Below are 18,138 nucleotides of genomic sequence, written 5' to 3'. Positions count from 1 at the left end.
TCAAACTAAGTTTTCTTTACCCATCTTGAGATCTGTTTTTGGAGCTAGAGATAGTAGGACCTACTTCTAAACAGCCTGGTATGATGCTGTGTTAATGCAATTTAGATGGAATGTGAGTATGGGACTCCCTGCTTTATAGCTAATGGCTGCTACTCTTTCAGCCTGGGTACAGATGAAGGCCTCACAATATGGCTACAGAAAAAGGCCCTATCCTGACACACCAATGATAATCTATTTATGACATTTTAAAGTCAGTTAATCAATTTATTTTGCAGCAGCTGTAGCTGCTCAACTTTATGGGTAGCAGCTCTTTTTCACGGGGGTCCCAGTAGGGAGCTGAGACCCTCGCAGCTAGGTGCTGTTACCAGCTGGGCATGTAACCCCGCTGAGTTTCCGCTCACGCTGGGACCAAACCCCACTGCTGCTCTGCAATTGAAAATGCAGCAGGAACCAGGCAGCCTTCCTCCCAGCTCCTGCTGCATTTTAAATTGCAGAGCTGCAGCAGGGTTTGGTCCTGGCAAGAGCTAGGAGTGAGCCAAGTTGCCTGCCCACCTGACCCCTACTAAATTTAGGAACCAAGTGGGCAGGCGGCCCGGCTCAGTTTCTGCTTGTGCCAAGTCGGGAGCCAAACCCTGCTGCAGCTCTGTAATTTAAAATGCAGCAGGAGCTGGGGGGCAGGCTGCCTGGCTCCTGCCACATTTTAAATTGCAGAGCTACAGCAGGGTTTGGTCCTGGTGCAAGCTGAGACTGAGTTGGCTGCATCCCCCATCAAGTAATAGATAAAAATTCTATTGACTACTCGATTATTAAAATAACCTAATTTTAACATCCCTACTGCAAACACATACCAAGTCTGACATTTAAACAAGTTTGTTAATAAATTATGGATGGTAATGTACAGGCATGGCAATTACACAAGCATTGCAAGAATTTGCTGCGCAAGTGATGAGAACAACTTCCAAGTGTGACTAAAATCTTTCTTCATGCTGGTAATAACTACTGTTTTACATTTCAAGATGAAATGGAGAGACTAGTGGCTTGAACCAGTGTAATGTAGAGAAGTTTCACACTGCCTGCCCACAGTGACCAATTTGATCCTCAGTGATCATAATTCTATATCATTCTCTCCAGTTCTAGACCTGTCTTTTTATGTTCATGCTACTAGCTTCCATTTCCTTCTTTGGAACATTCCTAATTTCTATGACCTTTTGATTATATGGTAATGAAAAGTGTGTATTTGAATACAAAATTATAAATGCCACCTGAGAAAATACTACTACAGATACTGTTAAGGAAGAGGTATATATGTATGTAGGAGGATTGCTAACAGCTAAAGCTTGTGTTTCTTTCCTGGACAGAATCTACAGAAGCTAATATAATTGGTCATCTAGGTCTCCACCTGAGATTTTCAATGGCTCCTGAAAATGCAACTCAGATCTTCAATGATGTTAGCCAGATAATCTTTGATTAAACTTTAAAAGAAACATTACTTTCTGGATGCACAGAATAGGGAGACACATGCTAGAGAGTTACCAGACAGCCAGCAAAGGAGATCTTCATACTTCTGTACAATCTAGCATATGGATTTAGAATGCAAAAGAAAAGGACATCTCTGGAGTGATCTTCAGACTAAACAAGTTGATCTTTTATTGTTATAAGCCTCTTATAGCACTAATAAATCTCAGAAAAGGTGACCTCACCATGAGGCATTTATCTGTTTTACATCCTTTAGAAAAGGCATGTGAATTGATGTTTATCAATAGATGGCTTGTTTATTGAATTGATCCAGGCCCTTTTCTTTCTACAAGGGAGAAGAGAGATTTATTTTCTTAATTTTTGAAAAACATAAAAATGATGTAACCAACATAAGAACAAAATACCACTTTTAGGGTCAAGATGAACATTTATATTTTGTTTCTGATTTGCAATGTGCAAAACCAAATTTCTGCACATACTATGAATTACTGACGATTGGGGACTAGCAGACAAAGTGAAAGAAGATGGGTCACTTGATGATTACTACTTCTGTTCATTCCCACTGGGGTGCTTGGCATTGGCCACTTTTGGAAGACAGTATACTGTGCTAGATGGGTCTTTAGTATGACTCAATATGGCCATTCTTATGTTCTAATTAAATTAACCAAAAAAGGGTCCATGACAAGAGTGTAAAAATACACTGCTGAATACTTCTGCTGGGAACACAAAAATGTGCTAGTGTGTTTTCACATGTAAACAGTATTATATGTAAGCAAATTCTAGATATAGCTGTATCTCTCAGGTGGGAGGGGGACAAAACACCAAGGTTTGCCCATTTCTGTGCTAAAACTAGTGAACAGGGATTTCAAGAAATGCTGTTAACTCAAATTGTTGTAAATTTTGTTGTTGGGGGATTTTTTAAGGGCACATGAAAGATAATGGGTGATGTGTGGGTATGAAAATGGCCAAATATTAGCTTCACCACACTGACATTTTTTAGTTCATTATTCCCAACACATTTATTTTAGTTGTTTTCCTCCTGGTCATTTTCAGATACACTGTAAAAAAACTTTTTTTAAAATCAAGCTTTAAAGCACATAGTACGCTTAAATAATAGAAAGCACACACCGTACACTTAAATAATAGATACATTTCAAATTATTTTGAAGTGAAAGCTCAGTCTAAGTCTCAAGCACCTGACAAATATTCCATTTTCAGGAAGTGCAATTATCCAACTCCAATCATCAACACTGTCACTAAGTAAATGCCAAATTCTGCTTGCAAAGGCATTTTGATGGAAGCTGCAGTTAAAGAGAGGAGTAGAATGATTCTAATAATTTTGGCCACATGAAGTTTTGAGACATTAAAAAAAATAGTTTTAAGATGTACCAGAAACCACGCCTTTTCAAAACAACTTTATTTGTGTCGCTAACTGCATTAATGTTTGCTTTCTCTCATTGAAAGTCCTAATTTTTATCAACGTTTTGTGCGTAAGCTCCAATGATTCATCCCACTTGTTCTTTTCTGGGCTTGTGTATGTTACCAAGTTCTCAGTATACTGCAGGACTGACTTTAGAAACCTACAAGAAATACAAAATATGAAATAATAATTCTTAAAAAGACTTTCTAAAGCAAAGACAGGCCAGACCTTGATAATGCCCAGACCGGTGCTACTACTTTTTCCAGATTTTCAGGTTTACCAACCCTCACTTTTCTTTTGTCTAATGCAAGGGTAAGCAGATAAAAAGAAAAGGACACTGACATGCAATAATTTTCAGAATTGAACCAGTGTACAACAAATGTAGTATTATAGAAATATAAACAGTTTACAGAGGAGCTCTCTCCTACAGTTTTCTTTATAATGCCTGTGATCTCCAATGAAGCGCAGAATAGGAATAATGAAGTTGATTACATGGTAAATGAAACATTTATTATGCACTATTTATTTATTTTGTGCTTGAATGTGAGACTATCCTCTGATTTGTGCCCATGAAAAATTTAATAAAATTTGAGCCTGAATAGCTGAAACACATGTAAACAAAGGCATTTGAGTTAATGAACCACTCCCTAGTTCCCCAAATTGTTACTGAAAAGATAAAGGAAACAGACTGACTACCTGATGTACCACATGCTGTTAACCTGTAATTTCAATAATATAGACCAAAGGTTTTCAAAGAAGGGTGGAGTCCATGTTATTCACTTATTTTAATAAAAACAAATACTATATATACTCACTTTAGATACTGCTGATAATCATAAGGATTCTTCTCACAAACTGTATGGATGCTGATTAGTTCCAGCGTCATCAAAATTAAAATCAGCCGTAACACAGGAGACAAAAATTTAATGCTAGAAAAAAGCAGACATTGTAATACAATTTTTAATACAAAAATAGTCTATGGATTTCCTGTTTTACCCTAAAATGGTCATAGGGACTGAAAATTTGGAGTTGAAGTTCACATAAAATAAATCCAAACATGTTAAGTAACAGAAACACACAATTAGGGGACACAAAAACAACTACATTAACCTTTGCCCTGTAGTGACACTGTGAAATAAGCATGTAACCTAAGACTAAGGCATTTTAGCATTTATAAACTCTGATAACATTAAAATTATTTCTAATTTATTAGATTTCTAGTTTCCCTGACTGCAAATGTATTTTGAGAACTTAATCACAGACCTCTGTCGTCAGTCAGGCGGTGTTGTCTCAATGGGTTCCTGACAGGCCTTTTACTCGTCGATGATGATAAACTATCAGCTCCATGTCATAGAATCATTGAACTTATGTGAGTATGGGTGCTCCCCTGTCTAATGCGTTAACCATGCACAATTAGTCAACATGACAGACTCCGAGAGAACTCACAGAGATCACAAATCAGATGAGGATAGAAAGCACAACTAGGTTTTATTGCCAAGAAAGTACAATCATAGTGGTCAGCAAGCAGACTCCCCACTGCACCACTATACATATGTACTCTGTGACAACGGACCAACACCCAATTAACGCTCTGGATATTAGCGTCACCTCCTTGGTCAGCCGATGACCACCCTATGAGGTGCACTTTTATACACAGGTACAAACAAGTTACATATCACTCCTGACATATCAGGTTGCCTCCCACTGTTAGCTAGTTACTGTCCCATACCTCACAGAGGGGGGGTTCAATTACTATTCATCATGCTATCAGTTTAGACCCAGTCCTGAACCTGGGTCAGTATATATGTTATTTGTGGGGAGGCAGTTGGTACCAAGATGTTTCTTAGTGAGATATTCTGTTACTACTCCCTGGCATGTGCTCACAGCCTATTCCTAGTACCGCTTAAGTATGAGTGTTTCTGTAATATCAGCCCTGTTTTTGCCAACTTCTGTGAATAGGGTCTCCCTCTTGCTCACAGCTTAATTCTGCTTTATATTAGCAAAGTCTTGAACATTGCTGTCTAGGGCCTCAGGCCTCATACCTAGCATGTGATATGTGGGCTTATGTTTCAGGCCCTCATCTTACTACAGCCCCAAGCAACACTGCTGATTAGGGGTTACATTAATGCACTGGTCACCAACCAGACAATCGCAATCAACTGGTTGATCACAGGGACATTAGCAGTCAATCACAAGGCAGTGTTCCCAGCTCCCACTTCCCCCTCCCTGCAATGATGAGCCCATGCTGGCACTACAGCCTCCTGGCCCTCACAAAAATGGAGCTAGCTTTGGCTTCCTGCAGCATGGGAGGAAGTTCTGAGGCTTCGCACCAGATCCGGCTTCTCAGAAAGCGCGTGCACTGTTGTGGGCAGGGGAAGAGCAGCACACGTGCTTCCCGAGTAGCCGGATCTGGTGCAGGGCCTCGAGACTCCCCCTGTCCCCCGCTGCAGAAGGCAAGCAGCATGGTGAAGGAAGGGAAGACAAGAAAGCGCACGCTCCTTCTCTTTCCACAACAGCAAGCACTTTCTTGTCTTTCTTCCCTTCCTTCCCCGTGCTCCAGGGAGGCTGGGGGAGGGGCGGTAGTTAAGATGGTGGTGCAGGATCCAGAGCAGCAGGATTTCTTAAAGGAGCCAGGTGTGTACTTCTTCCAGTACTGCCTGTAGATCCTGCCCGAGAGATCCTTGTTCCTGGAGACCCCCCCCAGGTACTGGCCGAGCTACGCCTGCCCACTCTCCCCTGGCCAAACTCCCACCAGTACCCTGCTCCCTGGAAAAGATGCCATCCAGAACCCTGCCCTGGACACCTGGCCAGATACTCATCAGCACCTTGCTCTTGCCCCCTCCCTCCTGGCCAGACACCTACCTACAGCTTGCTCCTAGGTACCCTACTTCCCACTCAGATTCTGCACCTCCACCCCTATCCCACTCAATGGCAGCTCTGTCGTACACACTGGATCCCTCATTTTTGGCCCCACCTCAGAGCCTAGGGGGCCCAGAAAATACACTAACCCTGGAACCCCAAAAGAGTTAATTTGGCCTGAGGCTGTGAACCTCAGTCATACCTACCCTCGCCCCTCATAGGACTAGAGAGCCAGGGGAGTGCGGCGTCTCAGTTGGGGCCACATCAGTGAGGCTTAGGGGGTTTTGGAGGGGTTGTGTTTTTGCATCTCACTTGTGTGGTCCCTGACTGATTTTTCTGTGGGTCAGTGGCCCCTGAGCCAAAACAGGTTCCCCAACCCTGCCATAAGTAGAGACAATGCTGAAACGTTTTGTGTTGGACATAATATTTTATTTAAAAATGAAGCCTGGCCAACAGGCCCCCATCTGGCTGCATCATAACACTCCTTACCCCCATACGCCCCAACCCTGAGCCCATCATACACCTGAACCCCCTGCCCTGAGCCTCTCACATATCCAAACTCCTGCACCCCCCACTTCCCCAGCCTTGCTCCACAACACTACTGTGTCCTGAGCCCATCATACACCCAACCTCCCCTGCCCTGAGCCACTCATACAGCCCAACCCAAACTCCTGCACCCACATATCCGAAAGTCTGCAGCTTCCTCAGTAACCCAACCCTCCACCTGACCCCAACACTCTCTAGCCTGGAGCTTTCTTCTGGAGCCAGCATCCCTTTCTCCACCTCCACCTGCACTCAAATTCCCTCCCAGAGCTTACACCTCTCACTCATTCCCACCCCAGAGCCTGCACCTCCTGTCTCCACCCAGTGAGAGTGAATACGGGCTGAGGGCAGCAAATGATGGAGAGGAGGTGAATCAAGAGCACAGGGCCTCAAGGAAGGGGTAGGGTCTTGGGGAAGGGATGGGATAGATCTTGGCTTGCCCTGACATTTGAAAAGTGATCTTGGATGTAAAAAGGTTGGAGACCACTACATTAATGGAATCTTAGTCATTACTCCTCAGCTGAACCAGCATCCTAATCAATAAGATGAAATGCAGCAGTGAAAAGATGGGGATAACCTCTGTAATTCAGTTTTAACAGCCAAGTTTTACCTCCCCCCTTCTTTCTTTATTTTAGTGTTTAGTGTCATCCAAGAGTGCAAAGAAAATGAATCAAAAATTTCAATTTTTTTTATTTGGACCCTAATAATTCCAGGTTAGACAACAGAAAAATGTGAAAGATATTATTCCCCAGTTTGAGCTTGCTTGCCATTAATAGTGTATAATGGAAGTTATGGTAGATCCTTAATTCTAAGTAGACAAATTACATAAATCTAGTTAGCATTAACAATTTATAAAAAGAATATAGAAGAATACACATGCAGAGTAAAAGACAAGTGTTCAGTTTACTGTTATATCCTTTTCTTAAAAGTATCCAAAAAAAGATTCATCTCCAAAAAAAGAATAAAAACTTAACCAACCTGTTTAACATTCGTAGATAGTTGTGCCTCTGGCGAGAACGCAGCATCTTATTTATCCACTGTTTGTACTTCATTTCACTGCTGGCAATAACTTGATCTGACACTTGATGGCACTGTGTGCTTATCTTACGGAGCAGAACCAATATTTCCAGTACAGAACGTGGACAGTAGAGAGTACAAATGTGCGTATTACAGAGTTCAATCAATAGCCTGTAAAACAGGAAATATTTCTTATTGTTTCAGTTTTCATTAGCAGAATTTAGAAACTGATAGATTTCACATCAATTTCACTGTAGCTTGAACTAAAAAAATTCTAACCAGATGTCCTAGAAACAGATTTACTCAGTCTCCTCATGATTAACCAAAACAAGAATCTATTCAGCATGAATGATTTGTATTTTCTCTAATTACTGTAAGTAATATCACATCACTAGAAGTCTGAGATATTTCTCATTCTAGACCAGAGCAGTAAAGACATAATGCCACAATATACAAAACTGGCCATAAATATACAAAAGCGACAAGGAGTCCTGTGGCACCTTATAGACTGACTAACAGATGTACTGGAGCATAAGCTTTCGTGGGCAAAGACCCACTTCGTCAGATGCATGATGAAGTGGGTCTTTGCCCACAAAAGCTTATGCTCCAATACATCTGTTAGTCTATAAGGTGCCACAGGATTCCTTGTCACTTTTGCAGATCCAGACTAACACGGCTACCCCTCTGATTCATAAATATACAGTATACACTATCAAATCAGGAGTCTATGTTTTAAACCTCTCACTCATTATAGTTCAGTTCACAATAGACCTGTATCTAAAACAGAAAATTCACCAAAAACAACATACCATGAGCTAATCGTACAAAAAGTAGGAGTACATTATGAACTAGTCTTAACATTTTACAAAATACAAGTAGTAAAGTCATAGCTTTAACAAACACCACACTATATCAGGCTTCATTAAGAGATATTAAAATGCTAACTTATGCTGCTATCTTTATACATGCTAGTCAGCTAATATTAAGTATGTCACAATTCTTGATGGCTACATCATTTCAAATGGTTTGTTTTTAGGGGAAAATTTATTATTAAACAAACAAGATATTTTGCCATGCTAAAACTAACTGAAGAAATGTGAGCAATATTTAGATCTCCAGACATTTTAGAAACAAAAAAGATACAACAAAGCTCAGCTTCTACTTCAAGACTCAAGAAACATAATTTTGGCTAGTAGAGAAGTATGTAGAGGTAAGTGTGAGGCACGCCTATAACACCAATCACAATTATAAGACTAAAATCTCTGGTACAGCGTATTATACAGCACCATAAAGCAGACGGAAGGCATTTTAGTCAAGTTATTGTCATAAAGTTCCTGTGAGTATGTCATCATTTCATTTTCCCAGTTCTGAAACATAAGCATGGTTGTTTCTTCAAGTTATTCTCCAGAGCAAAAAGATTACCATGACATACTGAACCTGTCCCCTTTGTTCTGCGGATGGTTCTCTGTTGAATTCTAAAAACATTTAGATGGAGGAAACTACACTACCATACAGATACCTGTGATGGTTCTTTCAAAAATGCTGCTCTATAGAGATGAGAAGGAACACTTGTGCAGTGAGCTGTCATTACTGCCCTACATTCTTTTTTTATTTCCATATATAAATTGTATTCAGGTGTGGACTCCAGGGTGGAGGAAACTTTAAACTTACTTCTCAGTTAGAAGATTATTCACTGGATCATTTAAAATGAAGCAATTCTGAGGCAAATAGTTTTGCAATTGAGAAAGGATTTCTGTAGTGACAGAAATACAGGGACTAGTATCTGCACTTCTTTCCAACCTTAAAAACAAAGATAAACATTAGTTAGAATCTATCACAAAAGTGAAACATGAAAGATGTATGTACAATTTACATCTTGAACACACCTATTTGAAACAAAAGCTATTTTGTTATAGCAGTTTATCCACATGTCCAGTACTACCATGTAATCCTTTGGCTTCTTTCCCCTCCATTTTACAACCAAATTCTTGTGTTTTCCACTTTGAAAGCAACCTCCTCTCAATCTCACCAGCTTCCCTAAACATCATCATCTCATCTCCTTTCTTTCTTCTTCAAAATCCTGCCATGTACTAAATATTTCCATTACATACAGTCAGATTTCCTCTCTTCGATCTCCTCAGATTTGCTATTTTCTGTCCCCTCTGTATGTCCCAAACTGCCTTATTTAAGTAACTAATGGCCACCTCATTGTCAAGCTGTAAGAGAAATTCTCATTCTTACTCTACTTAATCTAAGTTTTTATAAGGTCTCCCATCACTGTGGCATTCAAGCTTCTTCCACTAGAAGTGATTTTTGTCATCTTCACAGCTGATTAATTCCCCTTCTTTTTCTTCAACCCTACTCCTCTTTGCTCCTTCTCCACTTTGGTAGCAGGTCCATTAACCTCTCTCTTAGGGAAGGAGGAGCCATACATCTACTGGTATACTTCAGGCTTCTGTTGCTTTCTCTACTTGCCCTATGGTCCTAGAAATATGATCATTTGTATCATTTCAGCTCTCTCTGTGCCAGAGACATCAAGGTATTGTTCTCCATTCCTGCAGTGCCTTGCAGCGGTTTATGAGACACCTCCTCAAGAGCTCCACAATCATCTCAAAACCATTATTTTAAAAGAAAACTGCTTCTCGTTCCTCTTCTCTCTCTACCACCTTCCTTGCTATCATTAGCAACTTCACTAACTGTATTATTTCCAAGGCTCAAACTTTTAGTTTACTCTTCTCTGCCGCCTCCCCTTATGTCCACTCACTTAAATTCTGTCACCACTTTAACAATTCCAAAATCCATTTTTTCCTCATTTTGTCCATCATCAAAACGGTTGGTCATCTCTTATAATTGTTTTCTGGCTTAATCGTCTTATTTTTACCCCCATACAATCTCTCCAAAAGGCCACTGCTAAAGTTAACGTCCCAGAATTGTGTCAGCATGGCTTTAATTCATATTACCTTCCCTTATTTCTAACATGGCTTCAATTCTGTAGTAGGCTAAATTATTTCTGTAAGTGCAATTTATCAACATTAGCATTTTCAGTCCCAAAATACTTTATGAAGGTACACCATTACTATCTCTTCTACGGAAGCATAGGCAATTTCTTATTCTAAAGCTGTGTGTACACTTGCAATTGCTCGCCAAAACTTTTGTTGTTTGTTGGTACTTAAACTCTCTTCCCATGAATGACAAAGTTTTGCCATGGCAAGTGCACGTGCGAACACTGCTTTGTTGGCAGCAGAGCTCTCATGCCAACAAACTGAACCTGCTCAGTGGGGTGGAAATATTTTGTCAACAAAATAGTCGACAAACAGTGTTCACATGCATTGACTTTTAGCGACAGGGCTGTGTCGACACAGCCTTGTTGCTAAAAGCTGCACTGTGTAGACATATCCTTAGATACAACGTTGCTCATCTTTGAAAGGTGGTAACTAAGCCTCTGAGAAGGAAAACTAAATCTTGAATTCAGAACAAGTAGTTATAGGAATGCAGGAGAGTCTTATTCAAGAAGGTAACAGAATGAAACAAAACCATTTACGCTTGGGGTACATCTACACAGCAGGGCTAAAGTCAAATTAAGCTACGCAACTTCAGCTACGTCAGTTGTGTAGCTTAAGTTGAAATAGCTTAACGTGGCTTTAGGCGCTCTCTATACTGCAGGAAGTTGAAGGAAGAACACTCTTCTTTCGACTTCCCTTACTCCCCATGAAATGAGGGTTATTGCAAGTCAGAGTAAGAAGTCCTCCAGCTCGACATTATTTCGAAATAAAGGTTTATAGTATAGGCGCGCACTATTTTATTTTGGAATAATGTCAGTTGTTCCAAAATAATGCTGCTGTATAGACATACCCTTAATTAATTAAGCACACTGAATAGTTTCCAGTGAATTGTGTATGCATCCCTAAAGGGAAAACCATAAATGTTTGTAGCCAGGAATAAATGTTTTGGAAGGTCTAGTCTGGACACATCTTAATGCGTTAACCATCTCACGTTAATTGGTAACTTGGGAGTTAAAAACTCTGTGAGTGACCGTACCCTACAGGGCTAGCCCACTTAACCATGGCATGTGGAATATTGCAGTAAATGCATGATTTCACTTAAAGTTAAAATTCTAGAGAAACCTCCATTTTTTATTTAAATGAAGTTCCACAGAATTTCAGGCTGCTGTAACAGACCACTGTGATATGAGGTGTCCTGCTAAAGAATTTAGATCCTACTTACTATGGAGTATACAGAGTCTTATAAATGTGGTTTCAAGGTATGATTTTTTTATATAGATCAGGCATACCCTGTAATTTCTTGAATTTGCTCTTCGGGTACTACAGGGAGCTCAGGCCAGGAACAAATGCTCTTCATACATTCCAGCACCTAGTAAATCAAAATACACCTTAATAAAGCCAAACTTCAAAGTAAAATATAACTAATATGAGATACCATGTCATAGCAACACATTTTACTATTTTTTAAAAAAATCTCTATTACTGCATCTTGTAAGCAATTAAAGGCATGTACATCCAAGACAAAATGTGTGGAAAGTCTAAAATAAATGAAAAGTTCATGCCACAATATAAACTTAAGTTGCAGACATTTCTTACTTTTCCCATCATTTAACATCAAAGAATTACTCATTAGTATCTCTAATGTACTTCATATCTTCACTAATTAAAAAGGTATGTATGATGGTACTATCTAATACAGAGCCAAATCTATAAAGATAAAGAGAGAGACTATCAAGAAGTTCAGTGATTCTCAAATCCACAGATTACTCTCAGGTGTTGTGCCCAAAGGGGCACCGCTCCGTGCTTCTGAGTCAGGGGTGTTCATCTCCCGCTGACCTACTCTAGTGCTGTTCCCACCTAGCCTACCTGTTCCCACCTGTTCCCACTCTAGTGCTGTTCCCACCCCCCCACCCCCATGGAGCTTTCCCCAGCCATGCTGCTCCAGAACAATTAAAACTACAATGAATCACAACCTTTCAAAAAAAATTAATTGCAATTATTGTTTTAAAATCATTTGACAGCTCTAATACATACTGACATCTCTTACTAGTTCTTGATTAGGCTACAACATTTATGGCTTCCAAAGGCTTTTTGACAAAGTAAAACAAAGTCTCTAGGCAGTGGCAGCTAACTTCATATATTTGTCAAATGCCTCTTTAATACATAATCAACCATCAACAAACCATAACGAGTAACCTTCAAATTAGTGGCGCAGCAAACACTGAGGCTACGTCTACACTGGCCCTGAAAGTAGGAATAAGAGATCCTCCAGAAAAGGGCTTTATTCCGGAGGATCGCGCCAGTCTAGACGCTTTTTTCGGGCTTTTCCCCAAGCCGGAAAAAAAGCGGCGGACATGTTTATTTAAATCCGCGGGGGATATTTAAATCCCCTGCGGATTTCCCTATTCTGACTTACCTGCTTTGCAACCTGCTTTGCATCCCTTTTCCGGAATTTGGGGCCAGTGTAGACATAGCCACAGAGATGGAACCAAACTGTAAGAGAACCTGAAAATGCTGATCCATGTCCCCAATACACCAAGAGTCATGCACTAACAAGTAATCTTAAAAAATGGGGATCTGTAGAAGACATAGAAATGTAAATCTGGAAGGAACCACAAGGGGTTACCTAATTCAGCCCCCCAACACTGAGGCAGACCCAAGGACACCTGCACTATCCCGGACAGGTATTTATCTAACCTGTTCTTGAAAACTTTCAATGACAGGGATTCCAAAATCTCTCTTGGAAGTTAACTATTCTTATAACTAGACAGATTTTAACTAATATTTAACTTCTGTATTGAACAAGACAACAAAATAAACTGCATGGGTAGAAAAAGTTTAATTTCCTTCAAAACCCTGTTATTCAGGACAATTAAAGCAAAAAGACAACAGTTACACATTTTTTAAGATGTATGGAATATTTACACTCTTTGTCATATCTACATACCTGTTTCTTAAGTCGGGCAACTGGATGAAACCGAGTGTGGTAGCAACTTGCACAGCTGATCAGTGGTTTAATGACTGTGTGTTCCTAGTTTACAAAAATAAATGGTAACATGCACTAATTTTTAAAAAACTAGATTCTGATCCTGTGAAGATTTATGCACATGCTTAATTTTAGATATGACAGTCTCATTGACTAAGGATGTTAAGGACTAGTTGACTATCTGATAAGCAAATGCTTATCATAGTCAGTCGACTAGTCGATTCTCCCCTTCTCCTTTGCTGCCTCTATCAGATAGAGGCAGCAAAGTGGGTGGGGTGGGGGAGCTCGGGACCAGCTGTGTGGCGCTGCCCTTTGAATGCCGCCTCAGTGTTTCAAAGCAGCAGTGCAGCACAGCTGATCCCAGGCTTAGCTTTGCGGCGCTGCCCTTTGAACGACTGGATATGACTCAGTACAGTGCCTAGCAAAAATCACATTTCCATTATTGTATCAAGTTCATATTCATAGCTGCATTCTCTTAAAGACTAGAGGAAGTCTCAGATTTTATCTCCATAACCAATTCAGCCACACTTTAGTGTGCACACTTTTAGGTACTTCAGTGGAAGATACTGAAAAAACAGGAGGCAGTTCATAGTTGAGCTATCAGGGAGATAAACAGCAAGATGGAAAGGACAAAATGATAGTCTTAAACTGCATATATACAGTTTTGGTAAAAAAAAAAAAAAACCAGGAGTGAAAACACAGTTGTAAAAAGCAAGTGTTAACAAGGAGGTGTGAAAGGAATAAAACAGGTTAGAGTTGGGAAAGATAATATTGGGGACAGTTTTTCTATGCTTCATTTCTGTATTACAATCTAACAGAAAAATGCCAGGAAAATATTTAAAGTTTAATGTAGACCCTGTTGCCACAATAAGGTGCTGAGGGTTAAAACAATTAAAGGTGTAGCCCATTCATAGTTTTTAAATCATATTTGGCACCTACAGAATTATACATTGTTCAACTCGCACTAGCCCTTACCTTAAGTTCTGAGAGTTCCTCCTCTTCTGAAAATTTGTATAAAAGTGTAATTGAAAATGCAAGTATCTGATTGGCTATTTCTCTTGGAAACTCATTTAAGTTGACCTCACCATGGCTTAAATGATCTCTTACACGAGGACCCTCTTGATGGTTCAAGAAATCCCAAAGGAATTCCTGTAGAATCATTTGTGGAGAAAACTAAGTACACAAAACAATTCTACCGAAACTGTAATAAGCATGCATTTCTTGGGGGAACAAAAAGCACTTAGGTCTGTATGAAATGGAGCACTTAGAGAGACAAGGGGAACCCACTAAAGCCCACTTCTTTAAAAAGACAACTGCCACCTTGGGAAAGATATGAGAGGGGGAGGGGGGGAACCACACCCCTACCCACGATCAACAAGAATAGCTGAAAATTACTAAAATTAAGCAAAGACTCCTGAGTCCATACATTATAGTTCTGGCAAACAGAGTAGAGCTGAAGATCAGAAACAATGAAGTAGTCTGGATGGTAATATGATAAACAACAGTTAAAAGGAATAAAGTTAAGATGCTAATAATAAATAGCCACCTTCCAATTTAAAAAATTCATGCCTATTGGCAATTTGAGTTTCTTGATGCCAGATAATAAGGCCAATTCCCTTCAAATACTGATGTTCTCAAGTTGGGTGTCCAATTCCTCTTCAACATCCTGTGCTGTTTTAGCTAACCTTATATTTACCTGATAAGTATTATTTTGCACCTTTCAAAATGGGGGCTCCTAGGGTCATGATCATCTTGTGTCTAAAGTATCTATGATATTCACAGACTATCAATTATAAATGTACTGCTAAATCAAAGGTACTTAATACACATACCATTGCAGGCTCTCCAAGAATTAGAGGAAGCTGATTGATCTCTTTGTCACTCAACTGTTTTGTTAGCATCTAGAAAAAAAAATCATCTGAAACTGAAGACAACTTAAGATTGAACAAACCCCATGGCTATAAAGCTGAATGAAAAATACCAATATTACAGTAGGAAGCATCCCTAATATTAAACTATTGCCAAATCTCCAGCAACCAAATGAACTATTTTATTTAACAGTGATAGATAATATGGGATAACAAAATATTTTGGCTTTTGGAGAGTCAAATAGGAAAGAAATGGGTTATTATAGGCTGTGTGCTTGTATAGATATTGGCATTTACTACAAACAGGTGATAAAAGAACATATGTTGTTTTAATTAATGACAGAAAGTAAAGCTGTTTACAAGACATTTAGTTACCACCCACTCACTAAGTAACAGGGACAGAAAAATATTTTATAGCTTTCATTTTTATTGAAAAAACCTTGTGGGATCCTAATGAGTTCCACTTTTCAGCTTTGGATTCTGTATTTCACTCTGTTGCAGCTTTTGGGAGCAAGCAATTTTCCTGATTTTATGTACAGCAAAACCATCCTGCTTTGGAAACAGACCAGTGTTTATCGGATTAATAAGAGGACTGAAAGAAACAATTCTAGTTCACATAAACTCTTTTGATTTTATGCTGCATAGTTGATCTTGGATCAAGAAACACAGTGTAAGAGCTGTATGTTAGTATGGCCACTGCCGAAGTAGGGGCTTCATGGCTCTTATTCCTTAAAATAGAAATGCTGGATATTAACTTTCCCAAAATATAACAAATCCCATTCAATGTAGGCAAGAGACTCAAAAGTTTAATAATGGAAATGTGTACATATCAAATGTGAGAAAATCTTCACGTGTCCATGGTGGGAAATGGCTTACTGATGATTAGTACTAAAAAGTGACTGTGTATATAGATAAAAAACAGTAACAGGGTCACAATATAGATCAATATGAAACATTTCATGCTAGTCATGATATCTCATTAAGAATTATAATTTATTGTTTGTACCAGGCCCAAAGGACAGGTGGTGAGCTAGTATCCCTTCTTTATATATCACTGCTTCAGTCACACTTAGAATACTGTGGACACTTTGGAGCAATTTAATGGAAAATAAATACTGATTAACTGGATGAAAATCAGAGTTTGGCTATCAAAATGACAAAAGATTAGGAAGAAAATACATTAAAAATAGGCACTGAGGAGCTGCCAGGAGTTTATAGATGCTTTAGTAAGTCTTATTTTCTCTGTCTCTACTACTTCAGGTATGTGAAATCTTTTCTTGACTACAAAAAGTTTGTGGAATCCAGGGATGTTAGAAATGAGGTTATTTTACTAATTGAATACTTGATAAAAAGTCTATCGACTACTCAATTAGTCGATAGGGGAAGGCAGTTGGCTCAGTTCCAGCTCGCATCAGGATAGCTGTAGCTTTGCAATTTAAAAGGCAGTAGGTGCCGGCCAACCTGCCCTCCAGCTCTTACTGTGGGGGGGCAAGCGGCACCACAGAGACAGCGCTGCGGGGAGCCAGCTTTTAAGTATAGAGTATACTGGTATAGAGGCACCAGGGGGAGGGGAGAGATGAGTAACTGACTCGACTACTCTTTTACATCCCAAGTGGAATCATTATTTTGAAAAGATTTTCAGCATGGTCCATTTGTATGGTGATAGGCATCTAGCTCTTCAATTTATTTTAGTATATTCAAGGAAACAAGAGCATTGTTACATCTTTCTGATGGCTTGAATCACATCATAAACACTTCACATAAAAACCAGGGTTCAAATATTGTAAATGATTTACAGTTAACTTACCTCATCAAAAGTGGTATAAAGAGAAGAGGACTACAATAGAAAAAAAAGCCATAGTAATAATTCCATTTTCAGAAATGAACACTGAAACCAATTACACTTACATATTGACCATGGCCAACCTGAATTGCTATACATTTGGAACTACCTCTTTAAGGACAAAAAGGAGTAAAAATAGCATATGCAGTTTTCCACTGTAGCCTACTACATCCAAGTGGCAGTAGCATACTGTTATACTTTTCAAACTTCAATAAGCAGAGGAAGAGAGCTGTCACGTGAGACTCTAAAAGAAGTACCAGAGGTCTGTAAAAGATTAAACTATACAGCTTTTTAGAGGACAGTAAGTACAATTCTAAACTATTTTAGAACATCTCAGAGGGGTAGCTATGTTAGTCTGTAACTTTAAAAACAACAAATAGTCCTGTGGCACCTTAGAGACTAACCAGAATATCATGTCTTAGGTACTTCTTCTGCTGTTTTTTTAATGTTATATTTATCATAATAGAGATTCCATGATCATAAAAAAACCTACTTCAGCAGTTAGCAGTCTATTTGGACATTTATTAACTGTGGTGAAGAGTAATCTAAGTCCAGTTTCCAGCTGAGGGAGTAACAGTATAACACAGTCAGCATACCTGCAAAATTAGAGGAATGCATGCAAGATTTTAGTTTTTTCTTAAACATACACTAACCCTTGTGGAAAATGTATTACAATGATTACTGTAGGCAAGAACAAGGTCAACTGTACTTACAAACATATAATAAATGACAAACCTTGCCCAGAAAATAGCATTAATATAAACAAACACAAGATACAACAGGTTGGGGTACAATATAATGAATGGAAGAGAAGACAGAATTAACATGGCATATTATTACGGAGCTCAGCAAACCTACAAAGTTTGCACATTTCAATTTTTAAAAATTAATTTATTGTAATGCTGAGTGTCAGTCTCAATTCTCTGTGACTGTCATATAGATTCTTACACTGTTTAGTGTTCTAGCTATCATTTGTCCATTGAAGAGGTATGTTATTCTCTCATGTGTTTCACATAACAGTGTAAATGTAAAGGGACTGTTACCCCTTACTAAAACTCTGTGGGAGTTTTTGGTTTGCCAGCTCGCAGTATCTGAAGGGGAAGCGTTCATGAGACTGATTGACC

General features: G+C 39.2%; 1 protein-coding gene across 6 annotated transcripts in view; it reads right to left on the bottom strand.

Annotated features, from left to right (window-relative positions):
* Window positions 1-2,672: 2,672 nt before the first annotated feature.
* The window catches only part of ERMARD (ER membrane associated RNA degradation), a 32,862-nt gene continuing 17,396 nt past the window's right edge, over window positions 2,673-18,138 (bottom strand). For 4 of the 6 annotated variants that reach the window (XM_006121981.5, XM_006121982.5, XM_006121980.5 and 1 more), the window contains 10 exons: window positions 17,508-17,610; window positions 16,979-17,008; window positions 15,136-15,204; window positions 14,279-14,452; window positions 13,265-13,348; window positions 11,607-11,686; window positions 8,987-9,115; window positions 7,277-7,486; window positions 3,712-3,825; window positions 2,673-3,056 (listed from right to left, as the gene is read on the bottom strand). In XM_006121981.5, the coding sequence (XP_006122043.4) occupies window positions 2,882-3,056; window positions 3,712-3,825; window positions 7,277-7,486; window positions 8,987-9,115; window positions 11,607-11,686; window positions 13,265-13,348; window positions 14,279-14,452; window positions 15,136-15,204; window positions 16,979-17,008; window positions 17,508-17,610 (1,168 nt within the window). In that variant the 3' untranslated portion in view covers window positions 2,673-2,881. The remainder of the gene's footprint in view (window positions 3,057-3,711; window positions 3,826-7,276; window positions 7,487-8,986; window positions 9,116-11,606; window positions 11,687-13,264; window positions 13,349-14,278; window positions 14,453-15,135; window positions 15,205-16,978; window positions 17,009-17,507; window positions 17,611-18,138) is intronic. The other 2 variants (XM_025184066.3, XM_025184065.3) reach the window with 2 other exon arrangements.

This window comes from Pelodiscus sinensis, chromosome 3 (assembly GCF_052426305.1).
Source record: "Pelodiscus sinensis isolate ZL-2025 chromosome 3, ASM5242630v1, whole genome shotgun sequence".
NCBI classification, from domain to species: domain Eukaryota; kingdom Metazoa; phylum Chordata; order Testudines; family Trionychidae; genus Pelodiscus; species Pelodiscus sinensis.
This window is presented reverse-complemented; position numbering and strand designations above follow the sequence as displayed.